This window comes from Oryzias melastigma, linkage group LG3 (genome assembly GCF_002922805.2).
Source record: "Oryzias melastigma strain HK-1 linkage group LG3, ASM292280v2, whole genome shotgun sequence".
NCBI lineage: Eukaryota > Metazoa > Chordata > Actinopteri > Beloniformes > Adrianichthyidae > Oryzias > Oryzias melastigma.
The window spans coordinates 18,618,091-18,637,820 of NC_050514.1; the positions used below are offsets into that span (position 1 = coordinate 18,618,091).

The 19,730-nt window shown below is 39.0% G+C and overlaps 1 protein-coding gene across 2 annotated transcripts; it reads right to left on the minus strand.

Annotated features, from left to right (window-relative positions):
• Positions 1–27: 27 nt before the first annotated feature.
• On the minus strand, positions 28–17,870 carry mindy2 (MINDY lysine 48 deubiquitinase 2). 2 transcript variants are annotated; one of them, XM_024295425.2, is made up of 9 exons: positions 16,876–17,870; positions 15,933–15,990; positions 13,932–13,996; positions 8,713–8,871; positions 7,107–7,209; positions 6,206–6,348; positions 5,492–5,665; positions 5,038–5,223; positions 28–3,800 (listed from the first exon to the last, which is right to left on the minus strand). In XM_024295425.2, the coding sequence occupies exons 1-9, from the start codon at positions 17,752–17,754 to the stop codon at positions 3,612–3,614; spliced, it is 1,956 nt and encodes a 651-aa protein (XP_024151193.1). In that variant the 5' UTR covers positions 17,755–17,870; the 3' UTR covers positions 28–3,611. The 2 variants fall into 2 exon arrangements, with proteins under 2 accessions (XP_024151193.1, XP_024151192.1); XM_024295424.2 differs by having other exon boundaries at positions 28–3,803.
• Positions 17,871–19,730: the final 1,860 nt, after the last annotated feature.

A 19,730-nucleotide genomic window follows, 5' to 3' on the forward strand; every position in this document is an offset into this window, starting at 1 on the left:
GAAATATTCAATAATGACAACCAGCAGTTTATTTTAGTTTTTTATTATCCAGGTAACTTCTAATCAGGTTGAATGTCCCTCGTCTATAAGGCATTTTGTTTTATACATATATATATATATATTTAACTATATACAATATGTGACTATAATGTGAAAGGCTACATACATTATTTGGTCATTTATGTAAATAGATGAACAATGATGACACAAAATGATTTACCTTCCATATTCACAAGCACGTTCCCTTTGATTGTTCAGGTCAACTATAAACACAAGAAGGGCGTTTTGTAGATTTTCCAATTCCACACTGACACAACTTCACAAAGTCAAATCCAGGAGTTTGATTCTGCATTGGAGAAAAGACGGCCTTTCCTGGATGTGTCTGAAGACGGTGTTTCTCTGCTATTGTATATCCAAGTCAAAAACAGGAGCTGCTTTATGTTTCATCTTTGAGGAGTTTGGAATTTTTTTGGGAAAACACAGTAAAACTGGGGTTGGAAGTGCAGCTCTACTGTATCTTTTTCTACCAAATTTGTTTTTCTTTTTAGCTTGAAATAATGCAAAAAATCTAGTCGTTTCATCCATATGTTGCAACTTTGGACTTTTTTTTTTTTAAATCTTTAAACTGGTAGAGGAATACTTTTACAAATTGCAGCAAGTTCTATTAAATTAACACAATAAACTAATTTAATTAAAGCAAAATATTTAGACAGGCCTTCCCTTCTTTAATAAACCACTATTGTTCTTTCAGCTGACAAGCAGTTACAACCAACACACGAGAGACTTTTTTCCCTTAAATCCTCTTGCAGTTTTAGCGTCTAGACTCGCATGATTTATGTCCTGTAGAAAAAGAGGTATGTCTCTTTCCTCGGTTAGTGCATATCAATGTAACAGTGCAGAACCAATGACAGAACCTCCATGTTCCAACAACCGCCTCAATCAAAAGACTTTAGTTTTCACAGAACTTACCCGACCATCACTTTTACAAAGAAACCACTTTGAGACACCAAGAACACACAACAGCTTTCTGATCATTTCATCACGGGGGTCGGGCGAGAAGCAAACGGGTTTAAAAAAATCAAAACAAAACTGGAGAAATCTGGCAAATAGTGAGAGAACATTGAACCAATGCAGTCATACATTTAAAAACAGGAAAAACAAGGGTCATGGTATCACTACAACTCTATTGAAAAGCCCCTACAAACACAACGTAAGATATACAAACTAAATTGTCATTATTAAACTTGTACTGGAATGTTTTATATATGTCTATTTAATGAGGCAAAAATAACAAAAAACTCCACCAATATACAGTGTTCTTTTTTTTCTTGAAGCTGTATCAAAAACTGCTATGGAGTTGAAAAGTGCATATAATTACCAAAATCCTTCATGCTGCTCTGAAAGATCATTACTACACATCAAGGAGAGGCAATGTATCTTTAGTGAGTTGCCCAAAAAAAAACACGGGGTCTTCAATAATGTAGCGTTAGGTTTTTTTTAAAAGTGTAAAAGTTTGTTTTTATATATATCTATCTATATTTCCAAAAGTTATGACTACGAAAAGGACTGCAGGCCAAGGAACTGTGCCAATAAAAAGCATCTGAAAAGACACAAGAATCTGTCCCTTTACAAAAGGCCTGAGAGTCAGTCTAGTGTTGAAAAATGTATGGATTGTCTCCGTTTGTAAATACGCCTGTTTCCTTATGCCATATAAAACATGCTGAAATGAATGTACAATAGCCCGGATGAAGAGAAACGCTAAAGCGACAAATCCACAAAGCCTGACCCTCTGCTATCACCGAGTCCATGAGAAATCTTTTCTGTCTTTGTACTGGTTATTCCAACTAACCAAAAATAATGCAAAACCCTTTTATGAGCACTGAATGTCGTCTATAGAGCATGAGTCAAGGCATCCAGCTGGAATGTGCAGAAAGTGTCTCCAGAGGCAGTCTCATGGTACGATAATGGCACGAAAAGAAACACAAGGCGTGACGTCAATATGTACACCGTGCTGGAGTGAAACGCTAGCTTGAAAGTGTTGCCTCAGAATTTGGAAATTAACTTTTTGCTGCTCCATTTCTCAGGTGAGGCTTAGAAGAACTTCCACACACTCACGTGGAGACGCTGGATCTTAAATATCTGGATGAAGATGCGAGAGAATGAGAACTTATTAATTGGCAAGCTTAAATAATACTATGCGTGGCTACATTTGTGAATTTGCTTTTCCATATCTGCTCTAAAGCAGTGGCTTCCTTCTGAATCATGAACTCTGATGACACCCCATCATCACCGCCGTTCAGCACACAGATGTGTGACAAAGGGAAAAAAAAAAAGCTCGGCAGTGAACCCTGATTATAAAGAGTCTTTTTGAATAATAGAACAGCTTCTAGTTAATATTTCAATGATCTTGGTGGAGTCAAACAATAAAACGTCTCCTGAAAGGATTTCTCAGATCAACTGCTCTTCACAATGAAGGTTCTTACTATTCGACAAAGACCCACAAGATCTTTCTGTTGCAGATTTATTCTGCAACTTCTTTTTGTGGAGGAAATTATAGAACACAGGAGCTCCAGAGGAGGCTGAGCGAACGACAAGGGCCTTTTGAGTTATCATTAACACTTAAAGAAAAAAAAATGCAACCCGCAAAAAGCTTATGTTTCACAAAAAATAAAAAATTGAGAGATGGATCCACAAAAATAAAAAGACATCAAATGTCTGTGAAGCTGAACTTATATAGCACAAAGCATTTGGCTATTTCCAAACTGAAACTTGTTGCACCTAGAATGCACAATAAATGAGCCACGTACACCGTCACATCCAGCATACTTCACACCACACATGAAAACTAGCACGCGTTCACATTCAGACAGAGCATTATACAATACTGCTATACATCGGTAAGGCAAATCTGAACAGGGCTAGCTGTGATTAGCTCAGTTTGTCACAGCTGCAGTGTGTGGCAGCCATCTTGCATTAACTGTAGTGTTCTAGAGACGGAGATGTGTGGTGTTTTTGACCGATTTCCAACAGACAAGATATTTATAAAATAATCCGTTCTCCAAATAAAAAATAAAAATAATCTTCATAAAGCTACGTGTGATAAATAAACATGAGTCTTGGCAGAACTGAGAACTACACGGATCTTTCTAACCCTTTAAATGTTGGTGCATATGCAGGAGCTTATAAGCTGCGACGATGAAAACTTCAATTATTGTATTTTTTCCATTTTTTTTTGTTGAAAAAGAACTATCTCCTCCTTTGCTATAAAACAAAGCACCCCAGAGAAATTTGACCCCACTCACAAATATAGTGCACTGTGCGAGTTGTAACAAAGTTTGGCCTACTCTATGAAAGATCAGGGGTAGTAGTTGTTGTTGTTGTTGTTGTTTATGCAGTGTCCTCTCCTCTGATGTCCCGTTTCCCGCTGAGGAAAAAGGATGGCAGGCACCGGTGGTTTGGAGGGGGAGAAAAGAAGCCAATCCTGGTGGTCACCTTTCTCCTCAATCACCTCCTTTTTGCGATTGAGTGGCGGCTGTGTGCAGTCCGCGGAGAACGCAGCTGCTGTCTCCTTTCACACAGATGAGCGACAAAACACAAGCGCGCGCTGTACGTTACAAAATAACACACTTGTCTTTGTCTTTTGACTCCTTCTTGGCTTTACGCTCCCCGCTTGTCGACTGTTTTCCCGGGCTGGACGTGTTTCCAGCTGCTGCTGCTGCATTTGCTCCACCGACTGCTGCTCCAGCTGCTCCCGCACTTCCTCTCGGCGTGCCACCTCCCTCCAGAGGCTCCTGTTGGCCCTGCTGTGCAAACAAGACAGAAAACATCAAATAGAGTTCAATTATGAGAGACATTTTAAAAGTTCTATCACTAAAAGAATCCAAATCCTGCGAAAAAAACAAATTGCCAAAAAAAATCAAAATCTTGCTTACACTTGAACCGTGTACTGAAAGGGGGTTGGACCCACTTCTTTTAACCAAAAGGACATAATGTTTAACGTTTCGCAGGGACTTTTGTGTTTTGACAACCGTACACTTGTTTGTTGTTCATACAGGGCCGCCTTTAGGGATCAAGATCTCAGAACTGTAATACTGACTTTAATCTGGTCGCCTCTGTAGAGATTAGTCGGGATTATGAGTCTTTTCCAGGGGTGTATCTGATGAAGAGGCGTAACACACGTACATGTGCTTTAACACGTAAACAATTTTAAACGCGTCGTTTAAAATGCCTTTTTTTTAGAATTTACAAATAAATACAGCAGTATGTTTAATTACGACTGCATGTGAGATGAATACAATCCTCAATTACTTGTACTCTGCTTGGAGTTGTACTATTTCAATCTTGCAGCAGTGGAAAGAGAAACGTTTAAATGTGACCTTTAATTTTCTTTTGTTGACAGAGTAAAATAAACTTGTTTTTGTCATTTTTTGATGCACTCATGCATCTTTTAGGTTTAAGGGTTCTTGTCTGGCAGAATGACATTATTCTTCTCTTCAAAAAGCTGCCTGTAAATATTTAAACAAAGTTTTTCTTTTATTTATTGCACAATTTATGGAACGGCCACATGCACAGAGTTGGAGACTTCAGTTTTCACAGATTTGTTTTTTTTTTCACTTATTTCACACTACATTCTTGCTCTAGCAATAATGCTTCCTTCTCCTCAGCAAACTTTACTCTTCATTTTAGGGATCATAACAAGCACTTATAAGATGAAGACAAAATGGTCATAAAGTTCATCACTGAAGTTTAGAAGTTATTTTAAAAAAAGTGCCAAACCAATAATCCTGTGGGCCTAACGTGATCAATCGTAGAGTTACTGGAGCGCTCCGGCCCAACTACACCCAGACTGTTCCTCATAACGACATCACTGTTCCAAACCTAATAAAAACTCTACCGCTATTGTTATTTACAAGCCCAGATGCTTCTGGATGAACATATATTCGATTTTTGTTCTGTAGAATTGCAAAATCTGTTCCACAACAATCCAAACTCTGCTTCAATAACAAAAAAAAACACCTGTCCCATCATCCTTGCTACCTGTGCATGTCCAGCAGCTGCCGCCTGCTCCTGTTCCTGCTCCTGATAGAACTGTGAGGCTCGTCGGTCTTCCTCTTCTTGTAGCTTTTTTGCCAGTTCGAGGTCGCTGATGGCTTCAGGGAGCTGCTCCCACTGCAGGTCCTGGCTTTGCTGCTCCTGCTGTAGTGACAGTGCCATCAGATAGTCCTGAAAACAAAATGAGAAAGGTACACAAATGGTTTTAAATTCTCTAACTTTCTCTTAACTCTTGATTGTTTCGTTTAGAGTCATAAAATCTGTATCATGTAGATGTGCTCCATGAAGTTTAGAATCTTCTCCATTGGACACATTATGGGTTTAGAAATGCTTTTCATGGAGTACAGACTTCATTAAACAGCCAATATTTCTCTGGAAACTAAAGATTATCCTAAAAATATTTCTGGTTCTGCTACTCTTGCCGGTGCAATGCTCAGACCTGATCTATCTGATCCTGCTGGCCGTGGTATACCGTCTCTGGATCGGAGGGAGGCCGTAACCGGAACTCAGAATCACAGAAGTTCCCATCTCCATCGACGTTGTGCAAACTCTCCCAAACAACCTTCTCTTCTGTCAGGAACCCCTGGTCTGTAACCAGAAGGTACAGCTGGCCCTGAAAGAATGACAGTGAATGTATACAGATCTCCATAAATGAGCTCTATGATTAAAATCGGTTTTGTTTGAGTCTCATCAAAGGTCGTGATATTCAAAATGAAAACTTCTACTGCCAGAACCACAGCAGTTTTGTGTCAAGCAGGTGGGTCACAGGTTTGATGGATTGATTTTATAAAAATGAATCATTATTTTTACAGAATAAACTGCTGCATATCATTTGGCGAGTCTTTGAAAATCAAGCTGGACGCTGTTTTTACACATTTACTTCACACAAATTAATTGTATTCCTTTAGGTGCCAAGTTTTTATGAAAGACTTTTGCTTGAATCCCAAAACCTGCTTAAAAAAATTACATAACTTATTTAAAAAGATGAAGATCCTCATCCCAAACTGGAAGGACAAATGTTTACTCCCTAAGCCCTTTTAAATTTCTGCTACATCTGTGATAAACTTTTACCAGGATTGTAATTATTATGACAACCTCACAAGGTAGTAGAACTTGTTACTGTGAATATATAATCCCCATGTTCAGTGGGTACCTTGTGTTTGATCATAGTGCTGAAGTGGTTATTCCTGAAAAACACGCAGAGCTCTCCCTCCTGGACAGTGGATGTGAGTTCACACAAGCCGTGGTACGTCAGCTGGGTGGCTGTGCTGCTCAGGAACTGCTCAGCTACAATGCCTAAAGAAAAAAATATCAATCTAAATTTTGTTGACACAATAAAAACATCTGGAAATGAGTGATATGTTAAAAAAACTTTTTATGTTCTGATTTCGTATGAAATAGAATAATAAATTATTATTATGTAGTATTTTTTTTAACTCTTGAAGTCAAGTGGGTGAAATAGAGCTTTTATTTTTGGCAGGTGATTTACAAAGTTCTGAGATTAGTTTTGTTAGAACTCAGAATTGTTAATTGAATAAACCAAACTTTCAATAAGTTTGCCCTAACCATAAGTACAGAAATACAATGAAAATCATTAAATGATCAAAAATATGAATAAATAACATTGGTGGGAATTCTTACTCCAACCTAACATTACTGGAGTGACAAAATCCTGAGCAACATTGGAGTTATCCAGCCGTACAGTTTTGGGACGATGAAAAACAAAAACATACATGGATCTTTTTGTCTGCAAGTGGATGCATCAGAATGGAGCGGAGCACAAAGCTTGTAGGCTGCCGATTTTAGTTTGTATGTCACAACTACAAGCTCTTTCAAATGACATCATTTTGTCTGCTCCTGGTTCACCACAATTCGAATAAATAAATACTCAGAAATGCAATTTTAATCTTAATTTTCCTTAGACATGTCCTCCATTGTGGGAAAAAAATGCTACAAGAACATGTTGTCATTCACTTATAAGTGCGTGTTTTATTCCACTTTAATTTTAGAAGCACAACTTTTCCATGGAGAAGCACTGAAAACAAAGCTCTCACCTTCTCCTGCCAGCTCACTGTTGTCCGACTGTTTGCAGGATATTATCTTCTCTACCAGCTGGTTGTAGCTGCAGTTGCCCACCGCTTTAACAATGTCCTGCATCTGCAAACAAAAGATAAAGCACTGTGAGAAAGAGCATTTGCTAAATGTTTTGGTGACTGATTTATTTTAAGCTATTATGGCTTTATTCAAACTCGAAGCAGAAAAAAAGTTATAGCTTTTTCTTTTTATATATTTGATGTAAATTCTACAATTTGTAATTAGTGGGGGTTGCCCCAATACTTGCTTCTACAAGGTTTGGGACATTCAGCAAATGAGATGTGCCCCCCATTCCTCCTAAAAATATCTGACATTAACCTACTAGTGCTAGAAAAAAAACACAAGTTCTTTTAGGTAAAACTTGTCACTGTGACCCAGAAGGAATCCAAACATAACAGTTTTTAATTTTAGGGATGCCTGGTGTAATATTAGAGTCTAACGGCATGCAAGTCGTCCAATAAGATTATTTTTAAACCAATTGATGAAGGAAGACTGGATAACATCCAGTTTCATACTGCAGTGCTCACATTTTCTCTAATTCCTGCGGCTGAGAGCTTTTTTCTGAAAATGAACTGAATGATCTAAAAGAAGGATGCATTAGGATATTTCCACGGGCCAAATAGTATCTTAGCAAGAAAATGTATAAATCTATTTTCAGTAAATATCATTATAGATTCCTGCCAAATGCATTCATAGAGTTCAGAAAAACATTAGAACTCAGAACATATGTTAGAGATGGAAAGAACACGGCACATCTCTACAACAACAGCTTAAAAATAATTCACATGTTACCGTTTTCATTATTTTTGCACTATATTGTTTTAATTTAAATAAACAATCATCATTTCATGCCTGATTCAGGACCAGATTTCATCCTGAGGATTTCTGTGGTGAAACTGACAATATGATTTTATTGCTTTGACTATGGATATAAATACAGGAAAAGCTTAAATGTGTGACATAAACTGTGATTTGGACTTGAGTCCCACTTGACACAACTTGACTTGAAACTGCCCCTCGAGAGAGCATGAACCTGAGGTATCAGACTTGAAAACATTTAGAGGGATTTACTTTCTGATGCATCCACTTGTAAACAAATACATCCATGTACTTGTTTGATTTTCTCATCTGAGCTGGAATCTGGCTCAGAGCTGTACAGATGGATAGCTCCAATATTGCTCACCATTTTTGTTGCACTGTAATGTTAGGTAGGGGTTGTGAGGGGCTGTAAGCTAGTGGGAGAGCGGGTAACACCAGTGGTCACACCCACAACTCAGAGGTGAATTTCTAATGAACTGTTGCTGCACTGTAGAAACTATGTCCTGGAAAACAACAAATGATTTTTGATTAAAAATGACATGATCATAATTAAAAGACCACTGGGAACGCTTTTACAAAAGATCAAAACATGATCAGAGTGGGACTTTAAAAAAGTCTTAAGAGCACATTTTGTGTCATTTTGAAACGACTCATCAACCCAAACAAGAATATCTGCATATTTGCATTTTTGAGCCAACAGTAAACATAATGCAGCATTTCAGGGGGAAGGAATCCCAGTCATCTCACCTGAGGGTCAACCAGCCACCCGTGGTAAAGAGGGATGTCAAGCAGATCAAAGACGATGCATTCAGGGGTGTACTCAAAGACCCGCACGCCCGTGAACTTCACATTGACATCCAGACCCGTCTGCAGCTTATGCAGCACTGCCATGGCGTCACTCATGTTCTTGGAGAAAAGAAAAACAATGCAGGTACAAGGTGAGTGAGAACAGCATCAGGAGGAACAATCTGAATATACTCACTACCTTTCACTTGAGTTACTGCTCATCTGAACAGGCGTAACTATTCTCAAGTGTATGTTCTGGGTACAAAATAAAAGAGAAAACGCTACATTTTCTGTGATTGAGACAATACTTTGATCTCTAAAGCGACTATGAACTCAAACTCTATTCAACTTTATGGATAAGTCAGTCGACAAGTTTCACTGTTTACTTGCAGCAGTTGAAAAGTTCAACTTTACAGCTTTACCCTTTAAATAAAACACCTTTACATCCAAATTAGAGAGGAAGGCATGCACTGACATTTTCATATAACACTCCCTCCTGACAAATCCCTGTAGCAAAACAAACTCACAACAGCTGCTGTGGATTAGCAGAGCTCTGACACTGTGAAGGAAAGGAAAACCGTGAAAATGTAAACACTGTACCAACACAACAAATGCAACCAAAGCAAAAAAAGAAAAAAAAAAGGTTGAGATGAACATTTTTGCTATTTTACCTGCAGACAGATTTTTTAAAGAATTAAAAAAAAAAAATAACTTAGAAATATGCTGATATTTTTTAAGTAGTCTCAGATATAATCTGGCTCTAAACTAAATAAAATAGGCCGTGGTGAACAGGAACAGTATCTGCACTTGTTGTAAAGTAACTATACGTCTACTTATTTTAAAATATTCGAGAAATGTCAATAAATTCTCTCTAATTTTCTAACTTAATATTAAATACAAACACAAATTTAAAAAATAAATTAAATAAACCCAGTCAGGTCTGTGTTAACGGAAAGGTTTTTCAGCTGAAACTTTAAGACATTCTCCTCTTCGATTGTATAATCATCTTTCACCTAAATCTACAGTGAACACTTACAGTTGCATTTTTTTTTTACATTTTTTGTATGTGTATATATATGCTACATATTAAATATTAACCAAAAGCAACATCTGGACAAGAATTAAGTTAAAGGTACCTTAAAAAAAAGTATTTAAACTGTAATTAATTTTTTTCTCCAAAGGATAATAGTGTAAATTGGATCAAATAAATTTAGAAAAAAAAATATAACCCAGAAAAAATATTTTAAAAAAAGACATCTGTAAAGGTGCCTTAACTTTGAGCTTTCACATAGAATAAGTGCTTTTAACTGTCTTCTAATAAAGGAACAACGACAGTGACATGTACCATCCAGCTGGTTTAAACATATGGCTTTAACTCCAGCATCTTTCTGTATGGCAGTTCATCAAATCAAAAATGTAACCCTTAAAGCACCAGGGTTTAGAGCAACATATGGTGCCTCCAGAAGTAATTTCTTTTTTCAGTGAAGTGGTCTCTTAACTCAGAAAAATAATGCTAAACTTCATTTTACATTCACTGAAACAATCCAGGCAGTAGAATGAAGAAGAATCTGTTACAGAAAGTTGATTACAAAAGTATTAGATCTGAATCTGCTGAAGACCATTCTGAACTCAAAAGTGATTCCAAACGCATGTAGTAGCTAGACAAATATTTTTCTTTCAATATAACAACTGGCCTTTAAAATCCTAAAGTTTAGATCCAGCAATCTGCGTATCTCTTTATGGAACAGTTGAAAATATATGATGGAAAAAGTGTGCAACTTACATCAAGCATTCAAACTGATAGAAAAAGTATCTTTTTTGTCTCTTTTTAACAAATTAAAAGAAAAGGTAGACATTTTAAATCCTTTTGTTACATTTTTCTGTATAATTCGGCAATAAAAAAATTAATTTATAATACTATGTACATTGATTATATGCAACTATGACCTGATCCGATAGCACTGAATGCGTGTATGTACCTACCACAACTCAGAACCCAATGAAAGAAGCAATGCGGTTCATGCATTGAGCCCCAGAAGCTAGTTTTCCGGATGCCTCTCAACCTCAGCTGGAATTACATTCTGTCATTAAGAATGGCTCCCAGCTAAACCCAGAGAGCCAAGCTCACTGAAATTTGAACTCTCCCAAACTGGTGCAGGTGGGAGTTCTTCAGGGTTTTTTGTGCTTTAGCGTCTATTCTGACTCCAGTGTTTAAAGGAATCGTTTGCTTTCAGAAAGTATTCTTCCTTGAATGACTGCAGTGGTGATCTTTATTGTCAATCTTGTCCCATACCCGGTGAGCAGTCCTGACCCTATGATTGGTGTGCTGAGCTTTGACGTTAAAAACAACAAAAACAAAAAAACTGCAGCTGGATCATCTGTGAGCAGATCTGCTGGTTAGCTCTGTGTACAAGTCTCGCCCCACCAGCAGATGAGTGCTGAAAAACCAAACTATGAACGACTGCATCCCTCTTCTTCACCTCGCCTTGAACTGCGTGCATCTCTGCAATGTAGCGTTCGAGCAGAACTCAGCTGGAGGCCTTCCAGTGTTTTTGCTTTGAGCGTCTAGACTCTCTGCTCCTCTCTTCCTTTGTTTCGTTCCGTTCCAAGTGTATCAGTATGCAGAAAAGCTGCAACAAACAGGTTGCTGGCAGAATATGATATGTGGGAGACATTTGGTTCCCACATGGATGTGAGGTTTCTTTTAACATCCCACCGAAACTTCCCATGAAGTAACCACACACATCTTACCAGAACTTTTCAACTAGAGCATGTTACAGTTTTCTTACAATTGAGGATCCATGTGGGTTTAGGTGTCTTTGTCCAAGAACACAAAGACGGTTGAGCTGGGGAGTGGAACCCTAAGAGAGGCCCGACTCCACTGAGCTGCAACATCACTATTCTAAAAGAAAATAGGTTTTGATTTGAGAGAATCTTATCTTCTCACACTGCCAAAAAAAGATTTTACTTTGCAAGGCTGCAACTCCACAATGTGGGTCGTACTTGGACCTCTATAAATGCCTCTGCCCTACAGTATGTTTTGATTCAGTTGAATGTGTCTAATGCTCGTCAACCTTATTTCAAACTAAGCATTCTATTCCAAGATTGAGTCAGTTCTGCACGTCATAAGAACCAGTTATATAAAATGTGCTGATCAAGGCTCAATTGTTGAACTTTTTGAAATGTTTAAATCAAGCAACAGTTAAAGAGATCATAGAAACTGAATAAGCATTGAAGTACCTCTAAGCAGACTACCAATCATTTCAAGCTATACAATTCTTATGGAAACAGTGAAACATTTTCAAACAGTGTAGTTAAGATCTATGTTGGTACTTCAAACAACAGCATCTAGTGGTTGGATGGCTCAGTTGGCCACCTGCAGGACTGGAGCATGGGAAACCAGGGTTCGTTTTCCAAGGGGTGTGATGAGCTTATTCCATTGCGAGTCCCTAAGCAAGACCCTTCACACTACTGCCCATCTATGTAGTCACAAGGGCGCCTGAGTCGGGGTCTCCCTGTGTCGGTCCCCAGCCCGGATAAAATACAGGGTTGTATCAGGAAGGGCATCCGGTGAAAACACTCTCTGCCAAACCAAATGTGAATTTCAGCAAAAGCTGATTTGCTATTGGGACCTCTGATGGAATTTGCCAAAAGGTAAACAACTTCGAACAACAGCGTATGAGAAATTGAAAAAAATAATATTTTTTTAGTCCAGTGTTTTTCCACCAGTGTGAGAGAGAGTCAGAAGTCATTCAATTACGCCTAACTGGTCTAAAAAATATTGATCATACTCAAGATATCAACTGTTTTCATTCAAACAAGCCTGGGTTTCACAATATGAAATATCTTTTTTTTTAACCTTTAACAGAATGACTGTATATTGTTAAAACACACCACAAAGTTTATTGTTTTACATTATTGAATTTTAGTGAAAAACCACTAATGGTTCTAAAGGAAATAACTCACTTTTTTAGTCATTATGGATATTCTGTATATCATCCTCTGGAGCTGGATCCACTAAAAACAAAAGATCAAAACGATCCTCCCTCTTCCCCATCTCTGCAGGGTGAAATTGTAACAAAAGCTAAAAGCAGCCAGACAGCTGCTATTTTTATGTTTTATGACAGACAATGTTCCACCAAGTTGAGTTTAGAAGTAAAAAAAAAACCTTCTATGTCCTACAGCTCTTTCAAAATAAAAAAAATAACTGAGCCACAAAAAAATGATTTTTCCCTTTAAATTAAAGGGGAAAATACCATTTGTTTGGCATAAATATTCTAGTATCTCCTATGCCTGCCCACTGTGATCTCCATATGTGGTGTACACCAACCAAAACAGACGGCGTAGCGGCATGACGCCGCCCACATGTAAAATAATGTGTAGGACTGGATCTCCATAATAACAGGGCAGTGCTCATTCTAACCACTCCCTAACTCTACCCATGCATTCTCAGGACACCACTGATTTATTTATGAGGGTAAATACCAAGCTTCTGCTAAAAAAGCCTGTTCCAGCTCACTTTAAAAAAAGGAAAAAGCACATTGGTTTTTTTTATCCTCCCTAACTGATGAGTAAACGAAGCTTCAGATCATTCACAGATGTAATGGTGTAGCTGCCGTGCAAGAGGAGAAGCGGCAGGGCCCCTCCCACAACATCAGCAGGCGGCGGAGATGGTAAGAAGGAGATGAGGCTCCATCTCCAAGTGCTTTTCATGGTAAGCCACACACACATCGCCTCAGTAATAGCCCCAAGCTGAACCCAGCCATGCGTCTCTAAGAATTTGCTGCCATGTGAAACAACATTATCTGACACTCCTGACCTCTCGTTGTTCCCTGAGTCTTCTGAGGTTTTCTTTATGCGACTCAGGGAATAGTATAGAAAACCTAAGATGATGAAGATCTGCTGACCTCTACTACATCGATGCAAATTTGCAATCCATCATTGGTCTGAGCTTTCAAAAAGGCAGACGTTGGGTAAATATATTAAACTGATCACAGAACAGAACAGAAGGAGCGCTGCCGGTAAACTTCCACAACTGTGACCTAAACGGTTAAACAGAAATGGGAGTGAGCTTGTCCCTAAAGCTTTACGCTCCATCTACCGCTAACAGTCAGCAGTTCACAAACACATGCAGAAGCAAAAACACATGTCTGCTTAATAATGAATCCTGCAGGCCTTACCTGCTCATAGTTTAGCCTCTGTGCCTCTGATATCTCTTTAGGTTTGGTCTCCAGAATGTAGTCACCTGCAGAGCAGAAAAACAGAGATGTTGAGTCATGCTAAGAAAACACTGATTAGCAATGAAAATATCTAAATGAGCTCACCCTGCAGCTTAAGCTGTTCAGAGAATCTGTAACCTGCTTTTAGATGGTTCTACTGCTCACTGCTGCGTTTTGCATTGACCGTTTCCCAAGAAGAGCCTGTGCCAGCGATGAAGATCTATGTCCACTGTGGTGTCATCTGAGAGCTTTGATTGGCTTCAGCAGGCGGCATAGCGGATGTCTGCACACTGCTGTGTTTCAGCCTGATTCAAAATACAATGTTCTGCTCTCTAAACACAACTCAGCACAGTGAGATTTTAAAAAAGTAAATCTGAGACTCATCGGATTGGCTCTCGAACTTTCTGTTTGCAACTCAAATTTACTTCAACTATGGCATGAAAAGCTATGCAAAGACAAACGTGCTATTACTTCCACAACTACACATTTACTTTAAATGATTTAGAGAAATGATAACCAGAGGCTCATTAATTTAGCAGGAAGCAGCAGGAGCATTGCACTTCACTGTCAACGTGCGCTTTTTCCAGACATTTACTCAGAGGAATAACATCAACGTCTCGTCACTGGAACGTGAAAACGTGGGAAGATTCTGTCACGTGTGTCTCACATACAACAGCTACAATAAGAATACTTAAAATTATTTGTATTAAATAACAATTGGTGCTTTTTATTAACCTAAAAATATATATTTTGTGTGAACTGAACTATAATGAGACACAACTTGACTGGCAAACAGAATCCAATGGAGTAAACATTACAGGAACTCTTTGGTGTGGTGCAGTTAACACACTTAGGGTTGTCCAACAGACTGTTCCTCCTGCAGGGTTTTACCCCAGATAAAAAAAAAAAAAAATTACCCACACTGGACACATTCTAACTCAACACCAAGACTGGCTGTCAATAAATCTGAAGTTTGATGGCTCCATCCCAGACCTCCCCAGATCACTCTTTTAGGAGTCATTGTTATAAATCACAGCTAAACTATGACAAAGACGAGCCCTCCAAGAGTGTAAGTGATCCATAGATGTGTGAGTGGATGCTACTTGGTGCGTTAAAAGCATTGTGTTGTCAACAAGATGAGGAAAGCGCTACATTACTACAGTTCACTTCCCATTTTCCTTCCCCTTAACCGCACAGTCTCTGCAATCTGTGACCAGGTCCTCCCTCGATATAAGCATCTCTCTGATCCTACGCTGCAAACCGCTGAGCACCAAACTGATGACCACCACCCACTTTAGACAGAGCCTCGCCGTCCTCTAAATCTCGGAGTTATGAAAAATAGGGGAGCTAAAGGATTCCACAAGCCGTTTAACTTCAGTCTGTCTAACTTGATTCATCAAGAATTATATTGTACATCAAAGACAAATAGTGCAAAATCTAACAAAAAGTTGTATTATAGTTCTAGCAATTAGGGTACTCCTATACTACAAGGACAGTCAAAGAGCTAAAGGATGAAGAACTGCTGCTAGTAAGGCACTATGTTTTGATCCTGAAGGGTTATTTTAGTTACGAGGGGCAGGACACAAACATAGTGAAGAGATATCTCCTATTTCCTTTGCAGCAGCAGAAGACTAGCTCATGGGGGATTCCCCTGTTGACTCTGGAAGTTGCTCACTGGAAATGACATGAAACACAAAGTTCACCAGGATGTTAAAACTTCACGGCAGTGGTTTTTATGGGCAACCATGAACACAAATAGGAACTCAAACTCCACGCTTTGAATTCTCGTTCAGTACAAACAGCCTGCTGTACGAAAGCAAGCTAAATGATTCATGTTCCGTGGGTAAGGATTTTGTTTTGTAGCACGTGTACCAAACCACAAGAAGCTCTACTTTAGGTGAGGTAACACGCCTATTTGGATGATAAAAGATGTACTCTTGTGTTGGAGATGCAAAGACTCACCAAGATACTCCATTAGCTGCTCCGCAGTAATGATTTCCATCATGGGAGGCATCTTAACCTATGAGAAATACATGCACATCCATTGAGGTTTAATGGCACACATTTATCGAACAAACACTGCAATTCAAATACAGTATTCATCGCTGCCTCACACTGCTGTGCAAAACTTTCTATTGACTATCCACATTTATGTATGCACAGATTGAAATAATACATACCTAAAGCCTAAATTATGGAAGTGTGATAAGTTAATTTATTCCTAAAATCTAACCAAATCAATCTTTTTGAGGCAGGTTACTTGAATCGACCTATAAAACATTATAAATCGCTTCAAAATGAAAAAAAAATCAATTATATTGATACTGCAAAAGACCATTTGGACTGAGGCACGGATGGTATACTTTACTATAACGTATAAATGACCCAAGTACCATCATGATGGCAGCAAAAAATGATCAAACCATCATTATAGTTCAAAGTGTGGAGACACATGTGACCATACAGTCCAGTATAATGCTCTAAGAATGTTCAGTTTGTATTATTAAAATAACAGCAGGCTAAACTTATTGAAACTAAAATGTGAATAGATTTGCTATTAATTCTTGTTTGTTTATTTGTCAGTACACATATTTAGTTTAAACCCGATTATCTTGCAAGAAATACAAGGAGTCTGGAAAACTCCCATTGCACTGTTTAGTACCAGGTCATAATAGTTGAATTTTTGGCTAAAGATATCTTGCAAGAATTTTAGGTCAGCGAATTGGATCGATCAGAATGAACCAATATCGACTGAATCGTATCGTCAGCCACAAATTATGATACAAATCAAACTGCTGAAATGAATCGTTACACTTCGATTGTCATGTCTAGTGATGGTTAATCATATATAATGTTGAACAGCAGATCACAGTGTGCTTTTAGGTTTAGTGATGATAAACTGTACCTTCCCTGCAAGCATGAGGACGTTCATGATTGCCAGTAATGGACAGGGGCCATTCTCGTTCTGCGTGATGACCGGCGTGTTCTCCTCCCGCCACTTGATCCATTTAATGTGATATATGGACTGGCCCGCCGCTCGGTCTTTTCCACAGGAAGTCTTTGTCCCATCAGCTCCGTAATCGTTCTGCAAGGCCAGCGCGAGCCCCCGCTCCTCCAGCCCCTCGCTGTTCAGGTCCGAGCTGGGGCACGAGTTGAGGTTGGAGAAGGACTCGAGTGATTCTATGCTTCGCGACTCTCCACCGAGGCTGTGTTCAGGGTCACTCCCACCAGGCAATGCTTCAGATAAGGTGCTAGACCCCCCCAACTTCACGCCCGCCGTGGTTGCATTGTCCGGACACAACTGAGTAGGTTTGGCAACTTTGGTTGGTTCGCTTTCTCTACAACTTGGGGGCTCAGCTGGCAAATTGCAGTCCTCTTCGTTTGTTTTGTCGCTTTCCAACTTTGAGGCACCACCCTGGTTGTCCTCTGCCAGCACAGACTCAAACCCCATCCCATTGCTGAGCAGATCCACAGATCCCGAGCACGGTCCGGTCGTGCTGCTGGTTTTCCTCTGGTCCTCCCGCACAGGAAGGACATCGGTCATTTCTGGCACGTCGGGTTTCCCACAACTGGAACCATCGCTAACGGCGTTTAGTGCACCAACATGTGTGGTGCTGGTATCACAACTAACGTCAACCAAAGTAAGAGGAGCCTCGCTGTTCTTGTATTTGTCGGCTGTTCCCTTCACTCCACCTACTGTTGTAACGTCGCCCATTTGTTCCGCAATAGTGGCACACAAAGAGCTCCCGTCGGTGTCTCGATGCAGGCTCGCATTTTTCTCCATTTCGATATACAGGCTGTCGACAGTTTTTAGCTAGATTGTAGCGGTAGCTTCAGTCCCAAAGACGCCATGACAACTCTACAAGTGACGTCATCAGCGTGAACAGCTTTCAGGCCCAGCAAAGGGGCGGTCGAAAAACCGGCCGTGGTGCTGTTACGTCCTCACGGTTTTTTCAGTTTCCAAAATATGCACCTCAATTAAAGCCTCTTGTCATTGTAGCTATTTCCTTATATTCAAAGAATAATTAAGTAAGAAACTGTGTGATAATATTAGAAATTTAGAATATATATATATATATTTAAATTGGTTCAGCACTGATAAAACGGGTAAGAATATTCCCAATATGCCAAGCAATAAATAATCTTTAATAGTGTTTGTGCTTCTCAAATTAAAGTACTATTTATAGACGATTGTACCTTTACAAAGACTTCCAGTTTTGTGAAGATGCTTCTTCTATGGGTTAGAAATTACCACGAGCATTCGTACAAATTTAACAAATCTTGGCGTCGCTCCCACTGTATGATCACGCTCCGTGAGGGACTTGAACTATTCACGATTCACTAGCAATATATTTTTAATCCCCGTACCCAGTCAATGGGTGGCAGCAAATACTCTTCAGAAAATAAGTCTTTTGAAAAAGTAAATTCGTGTAGTCTTGTTTTATTTTAGTGACCGAGAAAATTAAAGTCAAACCCCCTTTAAGTGCAAAAGTTGGAACACAAACGTGCTTTCTGGGAGAATGTTTTCCTTTTCACGCATTGGTAAAACACACAAGCATGGAACACATTGACGACAGGTCATTACATCTCTTAAAAAAAAAAAAAAATAAAAAAATAAAAACCTAGATTAAAAGTAAAAGTCACATAACTGCTTTAAAGTTGTACATTGGTAAAACACAAAGCAGTGAAAGAGCAGCAAATATATATTAAAATAATGGCATTTTATACATACAAACAAAACTGTTTATGACCCATATGAGCTTTCTGATAAATGAACTCACATGGGGAGAAATAGAAATACATTTTCATTAGCTTACTTCCAGCTTTTGATAGAATTTCAATTTTCCAAGTTCCATTATTTTAATAACATATCTTTGTTGCTCTTTTACTATGTTTCACCAATGTACAACTTTAAGGTTAGTAGTCAAGTGACTTTTACATACACTTATGCACGATGCAACAATTCACTATTCCCACAATTTAGTTTAATGGTGTAACATACCGTTTGGTTTTTAATCCAGAATTGTGGTATCCTTACTGTATTACAACCTCCCTCACTTTTTTTGTACAACAGCTATTGAGTGTCACAAACAGGCAGACAGCTGGTTCCACATCCAGCAGGTTTATTATCAGACGTAAAAGTCCACAAAACTAAGCAGGGTCAGACAGGCAGAGGTCATACACGAGCATGGGCGCAGCTGAGATGAGTAGTCGGAGTCCAGGCGAAGATCAGGCCAGGCAGCAGGCAATCAGAGTAAGCCATGTCAGAAACAGACGAACAGGTCCAGGTATGCACACTCAGTGTTGCAGGCAGGGTTGCACAACCTACTTCACATTGAGTGACAGTGTGGAGCCAGACTAAATACTGAGGAGGTTATGAGATGATTGAAAACAGCTGACAGTGATTAGTCCAGGTGAAGGCAGGTGGTGAGGTCAAAACTCGGGTGAGCGCTCTCTCAATAAAAGGTGTAACGATACTGAGGCTAGTTAACTGCTTAGAAATAATGAAACTGCATCTAAGTTTTGAAATGATAGAACTGTTACTGAAAGATAAGCAGATGCAGTATCCACCATAGAAGCATCCATTTTAAAAACTTTACACGACTTTATGACATGGGTGGAGCCACAGGGTGGCAGGAGGGGGGGGCAGCTCCCTTGTCCCCCAATTTTTGAGTCAATGATGACAAAGGCGTTTTTGCCTAAAACTGTTTTTTCTCAAAACGCACCAGCATAGAAATTATGAAACTGAAACTACGTTTT